Below are 18,616 nucleotides of genomic sequence, written 5' to 3'. Positions count from 1 at the left end.
TGTCAGTTTGCATTTGTGACATTTGGTTTCTTGCAACAAGACTTTCTGACATGCATTGTGCGTACTTTTGAAAACTTAAAGAACTGAAACTAGAATTAAAATACAATAAATTGTGTGCTACCAATGGTGGATCATTTGTACATTTTCCCACTTTATTTATTAACATTTAAATTTGTTACAACAAGATTTTCTGCTACACGTTGTGCATACTTGTGAATTTTATTCTAATAGAATAAATTGTGCATTACACATAGTGGATCTATTTCTTTATTTCTCATTTCATGTTTAACATTTCAATTTCTAGCAACAAGACATTTTGCGATGCGTTGTGTGTACTTTGAAAACATAAAAAACTGAAACTGGTATTATAATATAATAAAATGTGGGTTAGAATAGTGTAGACCTCTTTTTTCATTTCATACTTCATTTTTAACATGTAAGTTTGTTACAACAAGAATTTCTGCCTTGCGTTTGGTGTGCTTTTTCAAACTTAAGGGACTGAATCTGGTATTGTAATATAATACATTCTGCGTTATTCATATGACATTAATTTTATTTGTAAATAACACATACAAACCTTATTTTACTTAGAAATTAATGTAGAGCCTAAAATAAAAATACATTTGTCTTGTATTATAGTAAGCGTAGAGTGTACAATGTACATAATGTGTCTGAAGCCAGATATAGGAAAGAGACCAGCTTCTGTTCTTTTAGTTTCCAAAAGTATACAGAACGCAATGCGGGATGTCTCACTGCAAGAAATTTAAATGTTAAAGATGAAGCGAGAAATGAAAAAAAAAGAAATCAACTACTTGTAACGCATAATTTATTGTATTAGAATAAAGTTCAGAAGTACACAGAACGTGTGGCAGAAAGTCTTGTTGCAAGAAATTCGAATGTTAAAGATACATCGAGAAATGAACAAAGGAATCCACAATTGTAAAGCACAATTTATCGTATTGCAATATCAGTTTCAATCCTTAGAATTTTCAAAAGTACACATAATGCATGGCAGAAAGTTTTGTTGCATTCAAATGTTACTGATAAAGTGATTACATTTTTTCTTTAATAAATTTCTTGCAATGAGACTTCCTGCAATGCGTTCCGCGTACATTGAAACCTTAAAGGATTCAAATAGATCTCCCATTTTCTATTATTTGAAGTCATTCACTATACAAATTATCTTTGTAAAAAGAAGTGAGATCCCCATAAAAAACTTCAAAAAAGTAAAAAGATTACGCCAAGTACATGAAAAAGTGGAGGACTTAAAGAGTAATCATAGAAAAATAGAAGATCCCCCTAAAAAAATGCAAGAAAGTAGAAAAAGATGTGAAATCGAAATGAGCAGCCAGTACATGAAGGTTCTTTCCAGTAAAGTGCAAGGTGACACTGTATAACACAATAAAAAATTCAGTGCTTTCCAACTATGCGCAGCTAAAATGCTGTGTTCAACAGTGCAGACGTTCAGACCCTAATGATAACTCATGTAAACTGACTGCTCCGCACTTTGATGGTGAAATGAAGAAGCTAAATAGTGTATTAACCACAAACTAAGACTGTTCAGACTTTTGCCTAGATGTGGCCTTGGTGTGGCCAGGCAAAACGTTCACAGATCATCAATACCCATATTTTCTCTCTCGCAGACTTTCACATAATTTGTCAATTTAAAACGCTGACGATATGAGTACATTTTCATTATTTTACATTTTAAAATAATTCTTATTCATCAAAACCTTGACCTTGACATACACCGGTCCGCACAAGGTGTTAAAAAGAATTTCGGATCTCAACTACGAAATCAATGTAAATGGTACACCGCACGTTGTCACAGCGACACTGCTGAAACTCGCGTATTTCATCCCTGAGGATCTAGTTCCATCTTTGTTGAGTGAACGCAAGGAACAAAATGCGCAGGAAACAGCGTCCGTAGAGAACCAGAACGTAACGCAACGATCGGTATCGGAAACCCCTCAGCTAAAAACGTACAAGAGAAAAAAGAAAAAAATTACGTTTAACGTAGCGGCAAACCAAATCAGAACATTTTCTGCGGATGAAACCTAGTTTGTAAGGAAATATTGTATTAGCTTAAGTAGCATATGAACAATGTTTGAGACTGAATCCTTGTCTTCCGAGTAAAAATTACTAGTGGCGAGCGAGAGGCTCAGTTCCGTTCCCACTCTCGAGCAGAGTATATATATATATATACTCGGTCTATATATATATATAAATAGTATATAAATAGTATATATATATAAATAGTCGTCTTCTACCTAATCTACCTAAGCCATCCTTTCGTGGCACGCACTCACATCAGCCCGAAATGTCGCGCCATGTCTCAGGCTCTGTTGAACCACTCATCGTTCGCGCATGCTTCCATGTAATCAGTCTCATGTTCTGCTTGTTGTGCGCATATCCCGCACGCGCCCTGGCAACCATTCACAAGTTCGGCTCGTTGTGTGGATGTTGCACATACGCACTATCGAGGTTATACGCGCGCTATAATCTTGCAGATCGTCTCGACCGCAGCAACCCAATAGGATGGATGCGCAGAACCTAGACGCTCGCTAGAAGAATGCGCGGCCAATCACCTGCAGCGTAACTTGCCCCACCACCCGAACGTCTTGTTCTTCGCTGCTGTTGTTCATACTCTTTCGAATGGCTTAGCACGTGTTCGCGATCGCGTACGGTTTTCTCAGATTTCTTTAGTTATCTCAATTTTTATCGTGTTTAATTCATCCAAGTAGTGCAGATGAACTCGTTACTCAGGCGATGCTGGCACGGGTGGAGTTTAATTACCATGGAATCATTTCTACATATACTTTAAACCACTTATTTCCGAACAGAATCAGCACAATAATTCGTTATTATTCGGCCCACCCAATTTCAGAACACTCAAAACCGTCAAATCATCGCGTTTGATTCAAAAATATTTCTTTTATTAGTGTATTTAATGATAAGCGGTTATAATAAAACGATATGTACACTCCTAGAATTAAGTGCACGGTGTTTCATTCATTTCAGCATCACAATCCATGTTCCTTTCCACTCAATCAAGTGCTCGTAATCGTTACGTCGTAACACAATTCTATATGCCATATTATCAAATATGGCAATGCAACGTCGGGTTGCTTGCCCTGTTTACGTGTTACCGATAATAACTCATCGGTAATGCGATATTCGTTTTGGAGCTGTCTGCAATCCCATTACCCACTCGGCCCGCTCAACTGTCTCGACTTTTTAAGAACCTATCGCTAGCCAAACAAAGGCCGATTAGCTGGTCCAAAAATCAATTGGATTGGACGCTAACATGTATATGTATTCTGAATTTCGGTCGACGGATAATGAGTATAGAAACAATAGAGAATCACCGACTGCATGCTAACTCATACACCGCCAGAGACACCTATGCATACGCAGAATTCGAAGTTGGCCAATGCGTATAAACAATCACCTGTAACTTTTATCAACTACAAACGAAACGGAAATTACTACAAACAACTACAAACTATCCTGAATCACATGGAAAAAACAGACTTGGGATATCTCAATGTCGGGCGATGGTCTTTTTTTCAATTTTTTAAACTTATTAATTGATGAAACTCCAAAGAAAATTTTTGTTATTATAGTCAATTACAAACGAAATACTATCATTTGTCGTAAAAAAAAGTTAATTTTTTAAAAGTCAGATGCCAGGTTCACATATCTTAGTTATGTAGCCCTCTTCCAGAAATCACATGCAATTATTAAAAAATTGTACTTTAGTACATTTATTTATATAAACTGTTGGATTTTCTCTTCACTAAAAGAAAAAGTTTTCGTAACAAAAACCATATCTGCGCGTTTGAGTTTCGTTCGAAGACACAAGTCAAGAGGATACAGCTGCGTCCCATCTTGCCTTGTTTAGACAAAGTATGGGACCCATAGGGTCTATAGTTCAGTAATGAAATTCTTCGTTACTGACCTCACATTCATTCATTCGAGCTGGTTCTTTCGTGCAGAACAGACGCACCCTTCCTAGTATTTAAAATAAAGTTTTAAAGTCAAAGGTAGATAAAATAATTTATTTTATTTCACTCTTTTTAGTGGCAATTTATAACCAATAGATTTTATGCAATAACAATAGTTATGAGCAATATACAGAATGACCCAAAAACGATTTGAAACAATTTTTCCTTAGCGAGAATGGTGTTCGAGGCTTCGTTAAGGAGATATTCCAGGCTTCGCAGGCGCTCCACCGGCATACTCGCGCTCTGATTGGTCGGAAGTTTTTGTTTCTGGAATATCTCCTTAACGAAACCCCGCACACCCTTCCCCCTAAGGAAAAATTTTTTCAAAACACCCCCCCCCCCCCCCCCAAAACACCCCATTCGAGAACATCCAACATTTTTGGGACACCCTGTATTGTTGCAAATGGGATTATCAGGAATACATGTGAAAGGATTGATTCCGTTTGGTAAATTCCTTATTGAGCTACACCAGAGCATAGCAATTTTGCACCAACAATGGTTTCAAACAATGGAAGTGTCCACACATTTTTGCAAATGGGAACATCACGAATTCATCTCTCATGAAATGTGGAAAATTCCATCTCGATCGGTTAATTCCGTGCCGAGTTTCAGCAAAGAAAAGGAATTTTGCAATAACAATAGTTATAAACAATTAAAAAATTCATAAATTTTTGGAAATGTGATCATTGCGAAAACCTGCTCGGCAGCAAAATGTAAGGGATTTCATCGATTTCAGGCCAAACATACGTGAAATAGTACGCTCTTTGCGATAAAAAGTGATATAAAGTGGTAAAAAACAAACTAAGGACAAATGTTTTCTTATGGGACCAAATGGCAAATACTCTTCTAGATGCAAGAAGTTTCAATCTGATTGGTCCATCCGTCTCGGAGTACAAAGCAAGACAAAATTTTTCTGTTTTTAAAAAAAAAACGGCTATAAAATGACAACTCACAAAATGTTTCTTTTACGCGACCAACTGGAAGAAATATTCGACAAGATGCAAGAGGTTTCACTCCGATTCCTCAAGCTATCTCAGCGTAATCGGTAAACAAACCTTAAAAAAAAAAAAATATACATGTCGAATTGAGTAACCTCCTCCTTTTCGAAGTTGGTTAAAAACAAGTCTAACTCATTTATTCCACTGCCTATATTTTCAATATAAACTATTTATAAATTATTTATTATTAAACAAAAAATTTAAAATTCAGTATAATAATAAATAAATCATTTGATTTCTTTGTATATGTTACAATAAAAATGTTACTTTAGTAAATGCATACAGTTCGCAGCAGTTCCTAGACAATGTATGTTGACAATGCCCATGACTTCACCTACAATCGTTATGAAATCCGTACACGCTTTCACTATCGCATATGTATCGAAACCAATTTCGCTATTATTTCCACGTTAGCAGTCCTCTTCAGTAGGCGCCGACTCACGCCAATTGCCTGTACTACACTACTACCAACAATTAGCGGGACACTTTTTCAAACCGTCGTTACTATAGGAGTTTTCAACCGATTGAAATGAAATTGCGTGAGGAGTACTTTTGAAGTGTCCCCTAGGCGTGTGCAAAGTTGCATGAGCGAGGGTTGACGCGAAGGGATTAATTCACTCCCCTAAAGGGGAGGGTGTAGAAAAACGCCTCTTTGAAACAGGCTAGGGATGACGGAAGGGGTTTAAAAACTCAAAAAAACCTTTGGGGCGACTCTCCCTGATGCCCTCTACAAAATTCACCCCTTGAGATCCCTCTCGGACAAACCCACCCCCCCTAAAATCCACAATTTTTGGACGACGGTCTCGATTTTGGGTTCAATGCATTCTCTGGACTCCCCTTATCCAGAAAATGCTATCACCCATACCGTGCACCCCATAGGCACCCTTTGGGGAGTAGAACAGCTCGCAAATTTTCAACCCCCTTCATAAGGGAGCAGTTCTACACATCGGAGGACGATGAAATTCGCTATGTTTGTTCTTGATACGTTAAGGATGAATGCCGAAAAGGTCCCATTTCGAAAATTGCCCCCAGAACTGAAGGGAGGGGGGCAGAGGTAGGGGTGGTCCACTCCAAAGTGTAAGGGTTGGAACGCTGTTTCGTTGCGTGGAACACATGTGGTATGGTCCAAGCCATTGGGGCGACACAGTTTTGATGTCTTTTTTTCGCGTAAATGGAAGTAAAATACGAAAATGTCAATTTTTTTGTAAAACTCGCTTCTAACTTCAGGCCCATCTGCAGGGTGAAGACATGAGTGAATTAATCCCTTCGCGTCAACCCTCGCTCATGCAACTTTGCACACGCCTAGGGGACACTTCAAAAGTACTCCTCACGCAGTTTCATTTCAATCGGTTGAAAACTCCTATAGTAACGACGGTTTGAAAAAGTGTCCCGCTAATTGTTGGTAGTAGTGTATATTTGTCATGTAACTTGCACTGCATTATCCACAAAATGACGGAACTCGTCTTTGGGAATGCTTTCACGATATAGTCGGTAGATTTCGTTTTTCGTCCTTATATGGGAATATTTAAGGCAGGGTAAGAGCTACCCGCGCTTGTCGCCGCCTATTCTTGGGTGGCGATGCGGAGGAAAGAGTCGACGTCCTGTACGGAGTGTACAGATAGGCAGCGGTTCTTAAGCGAACGGTCGCTGAAGCCAAGGCCAAGGCTTGGGATGAGCTTCTACTCAGCCTCAAAGAAGATCCGTGGGGGTGTGCATACAGAGCGGTGCTTGGAAAGCTCCTTCCTTAAGCACCCCCCTTTAACGGAGAGTCTAGACCCGGAAATCCTGTAGCACGTCTTATCTGCTCTCTTTTTCTCCGACGCTCAGAGGAAAGAGGGCTTTAACCACGCCCCGGCGCTGATCTCTTTTGAGTAATCAGTTCGGGATCTCTGAGTGATGTACACCAGACTGTACGATAGCGTGCTGGTGAGGGAGACGCGCCGCAGGGTTCCACATGATTCGGTCCTCGGACGGCTCCTGTGGAACCTGACGTATGACGCGGTGCTGCGTCCTCCCCATAGACACGGGTGTCATCTGCTATATGCGGAGGGGGATGACTGAAGGAGGACCAGCCATCACGCTAAGCCCGTTCTCGACTGCGTGATTGGACGAATCCGGAGATTGGGGATAGTTATAGCCGTCGACAAAATCGAGGCGATGCGGTTGTACGGATTCGTGTTGTCGATACCTCCGTCGAGGTGAGGCCCACAATAAAATATTTGGGCCTGGTCATCGACAGTCGCTGGCCCTTTGACCAGCATTTCGGCCTCATGGCCCCCCGACTTGGAAGATGGTGCGGTCCATTGCCCTTTATAGGGCCCCCGTGTTGCTCCGTTTGCTCGCGGGCAGACGGCGTTGTGACCCACTCCTGGAGAGGATGCGACGCCGGTTGTTGTTGCGGACCGTACGAGAGTACCCCATGATCTCCACAGAGGTGACGGGCCTCCTCGCGGTTCTTCCGCTATTCCACCTGGTGGCGGCGGAGCGAACGGCATTCTTTGTAGTCGCCTGTTCCATCCGCCGGAGGTGGAACTCACCGCCGAGGAGGTTGACGAGGCCGAAATGCGAAGGTGCCAGGCCCGGGCGGACACGTGAGCTTGATAGGAGCGACAATTGTCAGGCGTCTCTTCGAGCCGTCCAATAGTCTGGGCTCTCCTGCCCATGTTTGAAACATGGTGCAGGAGGCGGGTTAGGTTAACCCTTCAGCTCACGCTCATGTGCTCTCCAGACATGGTTACATCGGAGTACCCGCATAGAATGGGGCAGGAGCCAATTGCGCAAGTGTCACCACTACGGCGAAGTCGTAGACACTGTGCGGCCTACGCGTGAGGAGTGCTCTGCGTGGGGAGTGCCGCGCCGTAGCCTCAGAGCTGCTGTGGGAGGGTATGACCTCTCGGTCGCGGCCATGGTCGACCACATGGTTGCGAGTGACAGCCCGTGAAAGGCGGTGGTTTGCTTCTGCGAGGTAGTAATGACACAGAAGGAGACGGCCAGCGAAACCGGGAAAGGGACCAGGGCTCGGCAAAGAGGGTGTGAGCGCTGAGGTTGCCCCTCGCGTCAGCGTATGCCCCTGCGGGGAGGGACGAGTGCTGTTGGCTGGGTGCGGAGGACATCCTCGAGCGTGCTGCCGGGTGATCGACCACAGGAAGCGAGCTGATCCTGGCCCTCGGAGATGAGTTAAGCTCCCATCGGGACGGGTCGGGGCCACATAGTTTTTGGCTGTGGAGTGCCGGTCGTTTTCCAAAGGATTTTCCCTTGGGGACCGTGGGTAAGGTGGGCTGGGGAGCATCCGAGCATGCCGGATCACGCCTCCGACGACTCTCTTACCGTGTGCGGTGCCCTCTAGCGCTATCTGATGCGGGGCCTGTAGGTCGCCTGCTCCGGCCGGGGCACGAGGGCGGCAGGAGCCGTGGGTGGACAGAGCGGGGACTCGGAAAGCCCATACCGACGGCACCACAGATGGGGACACCAGGCGGTTATCATTTGAGTCACAAAACTCATTTAGTGACCTAAAAATACTTGGATTCTACAAGTGTATTTCACCGTATTTTTGCTCTACTTTGGATACTCATATTATTAGATATTAACAAGATCTCATTGAATCATGACCAGAGCCGGATGTATTGAACGTTCCTCTTTCCAATGATCCCTCAACCAACCTCAAATATTCTCATATAAGGACGAAAAACGAAATTTACTGGACCCCTTTGTAATAGGAATCCGGCTCTGATCATAGTTGAACGAGATTTTGTTGATACTTAATCATATGAGTGTCCAAAGTCGAGCAAAATACACCCGCAGAATGAAAGTGTGACGTTCGCATATCGGCTGTCCAAACCGGAGATATACAGGGTGTCCCAAAAATGTTGTAACATCTTGAAAGGGGTGGTTCGAGAGGTAATTTGAAACAACTTTTTCCATAACGAAAATGTTGTCCGAGGCTTCGTTAAGGATATATTGACAGAAACCACCGACCAATCAGAGCGCGAGTATGCCGGTGGAGCGGCAGCGGTAGCGAAGGCCACGGGCTTAGCGGCCGCGCTCGTACGCGAACAAGTGAGTCGACGTGCATCGGAAAATATTGACGCAGCCGCCTAGCACGTAGCCTTCGCTACCACGACCGCTCCACTGGCATATTCGCGCCCTGATTGGTCGGGGGTTTCTGTCAATATATCCTTAACGAAGCTCCGGACAACATTTTCATTATGGAAAAAGTTGTTTCAAATTACCTCCCGAACCACCCCTTTCAAGGTGTTACAACATTTTTGTGACACCCTGTATATTTTTCCTTCATAACAAACCAAAGACAGGGTTTGTAGGGTTACATAGTTAGTATCTGTACAGGGTGTCCCAAAAGTCGGGGAGGAGCCGGAAATGGGGGGTAGCTGAGACGATTCTGAACAACAATTTCCTTTGCAAAAATGTCGGATGGGGCTTCGTTAAGGAGATATTAAGAGAAAACCCCGACCAATCAGAGTGTGCGTAGACCGTTGGAGCGGCCGCGGTAGCGAAGCTACGCGCTGGCCGCCGCGCTTGTACGCGAACAAGTGACTCGACGTGCATCGACGAACATTGACGCTGACGCCTAGCGCGTAGCCTTCGCTACCGCGGCCACTCGAACGGTCTACGCGCGCTCTGATTGGTCGGGGTTTTCTTTTAATATCTCCTTAACGAAGCCCCATCCGACATTTTTGCAAAGGAAATTGTTGTTCAGAATCGTCTCAGCTACACCCCCCCCCCTCATTTCCAGCTCCTCCCCGACTTTTGGGACACCCTGTATACAAAAGGCGCTCGATCACATCAAGTAGCAAGTCGGAAACATAAAATTCTTATAAACAGTAATCGCGAGGGTAGAATTAATGAGGATCAGGATTCCGTCCAGACACGAGTCGTTTAAAAGAGGCGTGGAACAAAAAAACCAGGCAGTATTTGAGCGAACTGGATAACAGATATTCCAAATCTGAAATCCAGGACGTGACAGAAGTATTTTTAGGTTACTAAAATGAATTTGTGACACAAACGATGACCACAACCGCGTTTGTTGGACCTTCCCCTTTCGAACGAGCCTTCATTCAGCCCAAAATATGCTTATATAAGGCCAAATTTAGTTAAGGCAATCATCATAAGATGGCGCTTACTGAGGAGGACTGCTAACCTGAAATCGATACACTGGAATGTTGTCATTTTGGCATAACAGCGTGTATTCTCTCCCTACGCTGCGCTATTCGCCATTTGATTGGCGTCGAAATATTCTTACATTTGCCGACGGTGACAGAGCATAGGAACAGAGAGCGGAAAAGGGGGAAAATTTAGCCTAGTATCATAACCAATTGTCATAATAATATCGTATTTGGTCTTCTTTTAATCAGGAAAACCTGACCAATATGTTAGTGAAATTTATATTAAAAAAAAATTAACAATAAAAAACATGTCGTTGCATTACTGTCCTACCGATTAGTAGGCATTTAAATTTTTTACGGTCACCTCGACTCTCACAAGGAATGTTTTTTACGTGTCCTTCTTCGATTGGTTTGATTTTTTGATATCTTTTAAAGGACCGAACAATAAGATATACGTATTTTTTTATTTTGGCCCGTTTTCATATTTAGAGAGTAAAGTTTCAGCTGCAATAGGCTATCTCCGAAACTATCATAGATAGAAGAAAACTGTTTAAGAAAAAGTTTCATGCTTTTCTATCTCCATATAAAACCTGGCCTTAAATTTTGTATAAAATAATTTGTTTATAACATTATTTGAAAAGTAATCGCAGTTTGTATAATAGCAAAAAAGAACATACATTTTTTTCTGCATCTATTGATATATCGTATACTATGTTTGTCTTTTACATTTTTGCGTATACATATTACACGTACACCCTCGCTTAGAAATATGTGGCGACGTACTACTTTCAATGAATAATTAATATACATCGTAAATTATTACTATACAACTTTTGTTGCTAAATTCTATATTGGTTGTGTATTTAACAATATTTACTTATATTAAATGTTTTGACTGACATATTTAATTTTATAGTGGAACTATGGGATCGTTTAGATAGAAAAGTGTAGAAACAATGGTCAATATATCAAACACATTTATGGCGAAATATTACAAAATAAGTTAAATAATATTAGTTTGGATATAATGAAGAAATTAATACTATGCAAGTTTGGTAAAAAAAATTTGAACATTAGCTAGTTATCTCTAAAGCTTTCTCTAAGGTTACAAATGTAATATTAGAAAAAATTATTAATAAAATATATTCGTTAATACAACTTAAACATATCGTAAGATAATGATCCCCATAAAAAAGTACAAGAAAGTAGAAAAAAATGTGAAATCAAAATGAGCTGCCAGTACATGAAAGTCCTTTCCAGGAAAGTGCAAAGGCGACACTGTGTAACACAATGGAAAATTCGGTGGTTTCCAACTATGCGTAGCTAAAATGCTGTGTTCAACAGTCCAGACGTTCAGACCCTAATGACAACTCATGTAAAATGACTGCTCCACACTTTAGCGGTGACATGAAGAAACTAAATAGCGTATCATCCACAAACTAGGCTGTTTAAAAATTTGCCTTGATGTCCGCGGCCTGGAAGTCAAATGCTTGGCGTGGCCAGCTAAGGCATTCTCAGATCATCAAGACCCATACTTTCTCTCTCCCAGGCTTTTCCATACTTTGTCAATTTAAAACTCTTACGGTATGAGTACATTTCCATTGTTTTGCATTTTAAATTACTTCTAAGGTCATTCATCGACACCGATACCTTTCCTCTCACAAGCTTTCAGATAATTTGTCAGTTTAAAACTCTGACAATATAAGTACACTTTCATTATTTTACTTTTTAAAATAATTCTTATTCATAAAAACCTTGACCTTGCCTGGCCACACCAAGCATTTGACTTTCACAGACCACGGAGATCTAGGCAAATGTCTAAACCAGAATTTCCCAACGAGGGGTCCACGCCCCACAGGGGGGCAATTTGATAGTTAAGGGGGGCAATTTAAAAATGGACTCGACACGACTTTAACCCTTTCGTTTTGGGTTATTTAAATGCAATGCTAGATATCGGTGACAAATTTAACAAAAAAGGCAAATTCTTAAAAAAATGCTGTAAATAATTATTAGGTATAATTTCGTTTGACTTTAAAAATATATCAACTGGGTAATTAGAGTCGTCAAGTAAACTTCGTCAGCAGGGGCGGACTGGCCATATAAGCCCATCGGTGCAATCACCGGTGGGCCGGTCGAGTTATGGGCCGGCCCACGTAGACAAATTTCTTTTAAATTAAAAAAAAATATATTTTGTGCATTATTGAAATACACGTTTTGTGTATGATAATAAAATTTGTAAAAAAGTGAAAATTTACCCCCCTTCCCCATATAGGGCCACGTTCAGATGAAATCACCGGGCCGGTCGGAACTCGCCAGTTCGCCCCTGTTCGTCGGGGATTCACCGCGGAGTGTGCCGCCTTTCGCGGGGAACCCCGGACGTTTTAAAACTCGCTAAACAACGCCGTTGTTCACACCTATTTTGCCCAACTCAACTTCTGTAGTGTTTCACATCATTCACTTGGTGTTAATTTGAAATAAGTGTCCGTCAATTAATCGTTGATTTAACAAATATATTTATATATATTGTATAGATATAATTGGTAAGTACTTGATTTTATTTATATTTATTTTAATTTTAGAAGCATTTAACTTTCCAGAAATTTTGGTCAAGTGAAAAAAAAATATCAGTAATGTATTATATACATTTAAATAAATATGTTTCTTTGCGCATACGTTTATTCTGTCATATTGAATTAATTTTAACACATATTTTATTATATTGTTTTTTAATTGATTTTTTTTAGCCCATAATAAAATGAGTGGAACAAACAAGAACAAAACTCGTCAATATTCGGAGGAATATTTAAAATTTGGGTTCATACCCGCTGTTCACGATGAGCGGATGCCGTTTTGTCTTTTATGCCAGCAATGCTTGACCAACGAATCAATGAAACGAGGTCGTCTTAAGGCGCATTTGAAGGCGAAACATAGTGCTCATATAAATTCAGATTTGAGTTATTTTAAAACTTTAATGGAAAAGTTTAAAAAAAGAACAACATTACAGTCTCTATTTACTGCTCGTTCTTTAACACATAATCGTCTTTCTGAGGCTAGTTATAAAATTTCTTTATTAATCGCTAAAACTGGAAAAAATCACACTATAGGAGAGAATTTGATAAAACCGTCAATATCAGCATTTCTTAAAACGGTTCTGGAAAAAGATGACAAAGGTATAAAAGCTATGCCACTCAGTAACAATACTGTTAGCAGAAGAATAGACGAAATGAGTGAAGATATTGAGAAACAACTTGTTGAAAAGCTGAAAACAAAAAATTTCTCAGTACAAATGGATGAATCAACTTTGAGAGACAGTGAGGCAGTATTGATAACCTATATAAGATATATTAATGAAGGACATTTTGCTGAAGAAATGTTGTTCTGTAAAAGATTAGAAAGCACCACTACCTCCAAAGATATATATAATAAGTTAAAAAACTACCTAGATGTCAATGATATACCAATGAAAAATATAACATCTTATGCTGCAGATGGCGCCCCTAATATGATGGGCAAGAAAAATGGCTGCTTAAAATTGATGAAAGATGCGAATCCAGAAATGATTATTGTACATTCATAAGGAAAACTTGGTAGCTAAAAATATCTCGCCTGTTCTAAATGAAGTACTACATGCAGTAATAAAGTATGTTAATGCTATTAAAGCTAGTGCCAAATGTGACCGTCTCTTCAAGTTATTTTGTGAAGAACAAAATGAAGACCATGTGAGACTTATACTTCATACTAAAGTAAGATGCATATCCAAAGGAAACTGCTTGAAAAGATTTATGCAACTGTTTGATACTCTTAGTGATTTTTTAAGCGACAAACCTGAAATAAAGTATCTGTTAACAATCGATGGTAAAGCATTTGTAAGTTATTTAGCCGATATCTTTGAAAAACTAAATATATTAAATAAGCAACTTCAAGGACCAAATAAAACAGTTGTCGATGAGAAAACAAAGATATTTGGTTTCATTACCAATATAGAGTTATATCAGAAACATATTAACAACAAAAACTTTGAACAGTTTCATTGGCTCCAAAAATGTGAAGTAACTGATACCGCTGTACTTGTCAATCATTTGAATATTCTATCAGCTGATTTAAAAGAAAGATTTTCTGACTTAAAACAAATTGATTTCCCAACATGGATGATGCACCCAATATTAGTGGATTTGTCTGATATATCAAATATGCAATATCAAGAAGAACTCGCAGAATTGCAAAATGATGAATCAGTAAAAACTTTATTTAATATAAAAGGAGCGATGGCATGGCTTTATGAAGAAACTGAAATTAATTACCCGAATGCAACCAAATGTGCAAGAAAACTTTTACTACCGTTTCTATCTTCATATTTAGCTGAATGTAGATTTAGTGCTGTAAATGATTTACTGATACAAAAAAGAAATCGACTTGATATAACACAACGTGGAGACGTAAGATTAAAGCTAAGTAAATTGGAACCTAATATAAAATCTCTGTGCAGCAAGCATCAAGCGCAAGGATCGCACTAAATGAATACAGAAAAATCAATATTAAAATTATTCTGAATTTCAGTTTTTCATTATATGTTTTGAAATTTTACTTATGATGTTTTGATAACAATTTTATAGTGATTTCCTTCTAAACCTTATCATTTATATTTCTAAAGGGAACAAAACAATTTTTAGAGGTTAAAAATTATGTATGGGGGCATAAAAATTTTAGAAATGTTAAGGTGGGGCATGGCCTAAAAAAGGTTGGGAAACACTGGTCTAAACAGTCTCAGTTTGTGGTTGATACACTATTTAGCTTCTTCATTTCACCGCCAAAGTGCGGAGCAGTCAGTTTACATGAGTTGTCATTAGGGTCTGAATGTCTGCAGTGTTGAACACAGCATTTTAGCTGCTCATAGTTAGAAAGCACCGAATTTTTCATTGTGTTATACAGTGTCGGCTTTGCACTTTACTGGAAAGAAGCTTCATGTACTGGCTGCTCATTTCGATTTCACATCTTTTTCTACTTTCTTGTATTTTTTTAAGGCGATCTTGTCGATTTTCTTTTAAACTCGCTGAAGCGGAGCGAGGGCCTGCACCCGTACGTGGTCAGACCAGACCGGACTCCAATTTAACGTGGACTGACCACTACGGACGCAGGGTCTCGTACCACTTTTGAATGCCGTTTCCGTCCGGCCCACTTACTACTCTTTTAAATCTGCGCAGATTTGACAACGAAAGCGTAATTCAAAACTCTGAATTTTGGGGGATCTGTTAATAAAGCATTTGCGCGTCCGAATCCGCGAACGGTGTTGACGTGGGGTTACTCGTTCACTCTGCAGATGGGCCTGAAGTTGGAAGCGAGTTTTTAAAAAAATCGACCTTTTCGAATTTTATTGCCATTCACACGGGAAAAAGACATCAAAACTGTGTCGCACCGATGCCCTGGATTGTTGGACATGTGATCCACGCAACGAATCAACGTTCCAACCCTTACGTTCAGGATGGACCACCCCTACCTCTGCCCCTCTCCCTTCAGCTTCAGGGGCAGTTTTCTAAACGAGACCTTTTCAGCATTCATCCTTAACGTATCGAGAACAAACATAGTGAATTTCATCGCCCTCCGATGTGTGGAAGTGCTCCCTTATGAAGGGGGTTGAAAATTTGCAAGCTGTTCTACCCCCTCAAAAGGTGCCTATGGGGTGCACGGTATGGGTGATACCATTTTCTGGATAAGGGGAGTCCAGAGAATGCATTGAACTAAAAATCGAGACCGTCGTCCAAAAATTGTAGATTTTAGAGGGGGTGTGAGGTTGTGGGGGGGGGGGGTTTGTCCGAGAGGGATTTCAAGGGGTGCATTTTGTAGAGGCCATCAAGGAGAGTCGCCCCAGAGGTTTTTTTTGAATTTTTTAACCCCTTCCGTCAACCCTGGCCTGTTTCAAAGAGGCGTTTTTCTACACCCTCCCCTTTAGGGGCGTGAAATAACCCCTTCACATCAATCCTCGCTCATGCAACTTTGCACACACCCAAAAGACACTTGAAGACTACTCCTCACGAAGTTTCACCGAAATCGGTTGAAAACTCTCATAGTTATGAGCATTTGAAAAATCGTTCCGGTTTGCTTCTCTGCTAGCGTACATATGTGACTAGGTACATGTTATACATCAATAGATTTAGAAAAAAAAAAATGTTCGTTTTTGTTATTATATAAACTGTGATTACTTTTAAAATAATGTTATAAACAAACTATTTACTATAAACTCTTCGCGAACTGGTGTTAGGTTCGCGCGGACTGCAGAAATGAATGTTCTCGGTCTTGGTTATAATATAAAACTTTATTCTCGTCAATTCGAAATTCGTTGCAATCACACACAATAGAGCAGTATAGGTCAACCCTCAACCACTCAACCCTCGCAAAACTATAAACACCGTTGTTGGGGACTTCGCCCCCAAACCCCCAACCAGGAGCGAGCCCCCGGACCCCATCTTTTTACTGTACGAATAAAGATCGCGCGCTACTTTATATGAATCAATTTGAAACAGCTTGAATCATGACCCAGGGCAATCGATAGCTGACGCGTAAAAACTCACAGACGCATGCATGTATTTTGAGCCTATACATTCGCGTAAACAATTGACTCAACGCTGACACACATGATTATTATCATTTTCTGATTAGTAGTTACTCAAAAAACTACTGTATTCGTTGAGCGTCATCAATCAAGACATTTGTCACATTCGCCATTACGAAATGGGAATTATATTTAACAGTATTCAATATTCCCGCCCTCACCAACAACTAGCCCAAACCTACTCAAACAGTATTTTCGTGTAGACAGCATACGCATTAACAAGTTTATCACATTCCCTAATACGAGTTGGGGATTATATAAAATCACCGGTCAATTTGATACATATTCCAGAATTTATCACATTCACCAACTTCTGTGGGCATTATGCATAATCACCAGGGATTATGTATAATTATCGCATTTATCACATTCACGGTAACATATACGTGTCGAATTGAGTGACCCCCCCCCTTTTCGAAGTCGACTAAAAAATGTAAATGTTTTGAAAAATATTTTGAATTTTTTAGGAAATATACAATTTTACATGACTTCTTTGATTGCTTAATTTGTTACATTGATTTTAAAAGAAATGATTAAAACCTTTAGATAAAACCCTTAAATAAATTAACGACAAAATGATGTTTTAGCTAGATATTTTTGGTCCTGATTGAATTCTAGTTATCAATATTTGTATATTATATAATCCATTATCATCGATGAAAACGTAAATTTTAACCTGAAATTTTGCCAAATATTTTGAAAATCACAAGACAGCAAATATTTCTGTCTGGTTCCATATTCAGTTACATATATCACAGTAAAACTTACTTTAAAACTGGTGGTTGTGGTTTGTCAATCATTACTGACAAGCTCAGATCTAGGAATGGTTCTGTACTCTGAGAAGTATGGTGACAGTCAAGACATTCCAATGTAGAAACCAAAACTCCACGAAAAACGAGTTCCGGTCCAAGTAATCTTGCACTAGCCTGATTTCCATAGAATTTTACACGAGATTTGAGGGTTTTTTCTACTCCTTCGGGATTTGTTTTTTCAGTTAAACCAACTTCTTTTAGAATTATGCTCTGATACCTCTAAAAAAATCAAAACAGTATTTTTATTTCATTTATAAATTCTAATAAAATCACAACAATAACAATAATAATATTAGAAATGTAATTAATATTTTAAAATATTATGAATTATTTAAACATTTTATTATTGAAGTTTTAGTAATGAAGTACCATGCAACTGAACATTTATAAGAATGTTGAAAATCTCACCCTGAGATCCTCATTTCGAACTAGTTCTAAAAGGTGTCTAAGAAGTTCGTGTGAATCATGTTGTCCCCCATCCATACACTGTATTGTCTTTTTCTTAAAAGAGTTTAATAACTCTGATGGACGGTAAGATTGTCGTCCATCAGAGTTTTGCATTTCCACAAGTGTCTCATATAAAACTGAAGTGAAATTGCCCCAACCTTCTAAAGTACCTTCTATAGGTGGCTGAAAGAAATTTGTTTATTAGAAAAAAAAAGAAAAAGAATATACATGTCAAATTGAGTAACCTCCTCCTTTTCGAAGTCGGTTAAAAAGTATATTATTTTATCTATTTTTATTACGTATACAGGGTGTCCCATGCTAAGTGTTACGGAGCTCTAACTCCAAAACTATCGGCCGTATGCAAAATTTCAAATATAGAAATTGCATGGTAAAATGTTTCAGCGGGAAGGATTTTTGTTAACTTTGCTTTTATTTGTTGTTTGTTATTATTGTTATTATTTAACGAGATATGATGGTCCAGTTTCATTTTTTAAGTGGAATTATATATTTTTTTTAGACCATGCGATAGTACTTTTCAAGACGAATTCATTAAGCTTTAATGTTGTAACGCGAATTAGTAGTCGCGACCCTCTCCTCTCGCGCTCGCGCCCTGCCACGCTTAATC

General features: G+C 39.5%; 2 protein-coding genes across 14 annotated transcripts in view; one reads left to right on the top strand and one right to left on the bottom strand.

The window, feature by feature from the left end:
* The window catches only part of LOC128889201 (ubiquitin carboxyl-terminal hydrolase 45), a 188,262-nt gene that overhangs the window by 78,197 nt on the left and 91,449 nt on the right, over positions 1-18,616 (bottom strand). For all 11 annotated transcript variants that reach the window (XM_054146633.1, XM_054146623.1, XM_054146628.1 and 8 more), the window contains 2 exons: positions 17,953-18,174; positions 17,501-17,763 (listed from right to left, as the gene is read on the bottom strand). In XM_054146633.1, the coding sequence (XP_054002608.1) occupies positions 17,501-17,763; positions 17,953-18,174 (485 nt within the window). The remainder of the gene's footprint in view (positions 1-17,500; positions 17,764-17,952; positions 18,175-18,616) is intronic.
* Positions 11,695-18,616, top strand: part of LOC128889231 (zinc finger BED domain-containing protein 5-like) — an 80,642-nt gene continuing 73,720 nt past the window's right edge. Inside the window, exons 1-2 of one of the 3 annotated variants that reach the window (XM_054146684.1) lie at positions 11,695-12,665; positions 12,870-15,752. In XM_054146684.1, the coding sequence (XP_054002659.1) occupies positions 12,881-13,702 (822 nt within the window). In that variant the 5' untranslated portion in view covers positions 11,695-12,665; positions 12,870-12,880 and the 3' untranslated portion in view covers positions 13,703-15,752. Of the gene's footprint in view, positions 15,753-18,616 lie in introns of those variants that run through there. The other 2 variants (XR_008460385.1, XR_008460384.1) reach the window with 2 other exon arrangements.

Source organism: Hylaeus anthracinus, unplaced genomic scaffold (genome assembly GCF_026225885.1).
Source record: "Hylaeus anthracinus isolate JK02 unplaced genomic scaffold, UHH_iyHylAnth1.0_haploid 11997, whole genome shotgun sequence".
Classification (NCBI taxonomy): domain Eukaryota; kingdom Metazoa; phylum Arthropoda; class Insecta; order Hymenoptera; family Colletidae; genus Hylaeus; species Hylaeus anthracinus.
The sequence above is the reverse complement of the archived record's forward strand: the minus strand, read 5'-3'. Positions and strand labels throughout refer to the sequence as shown.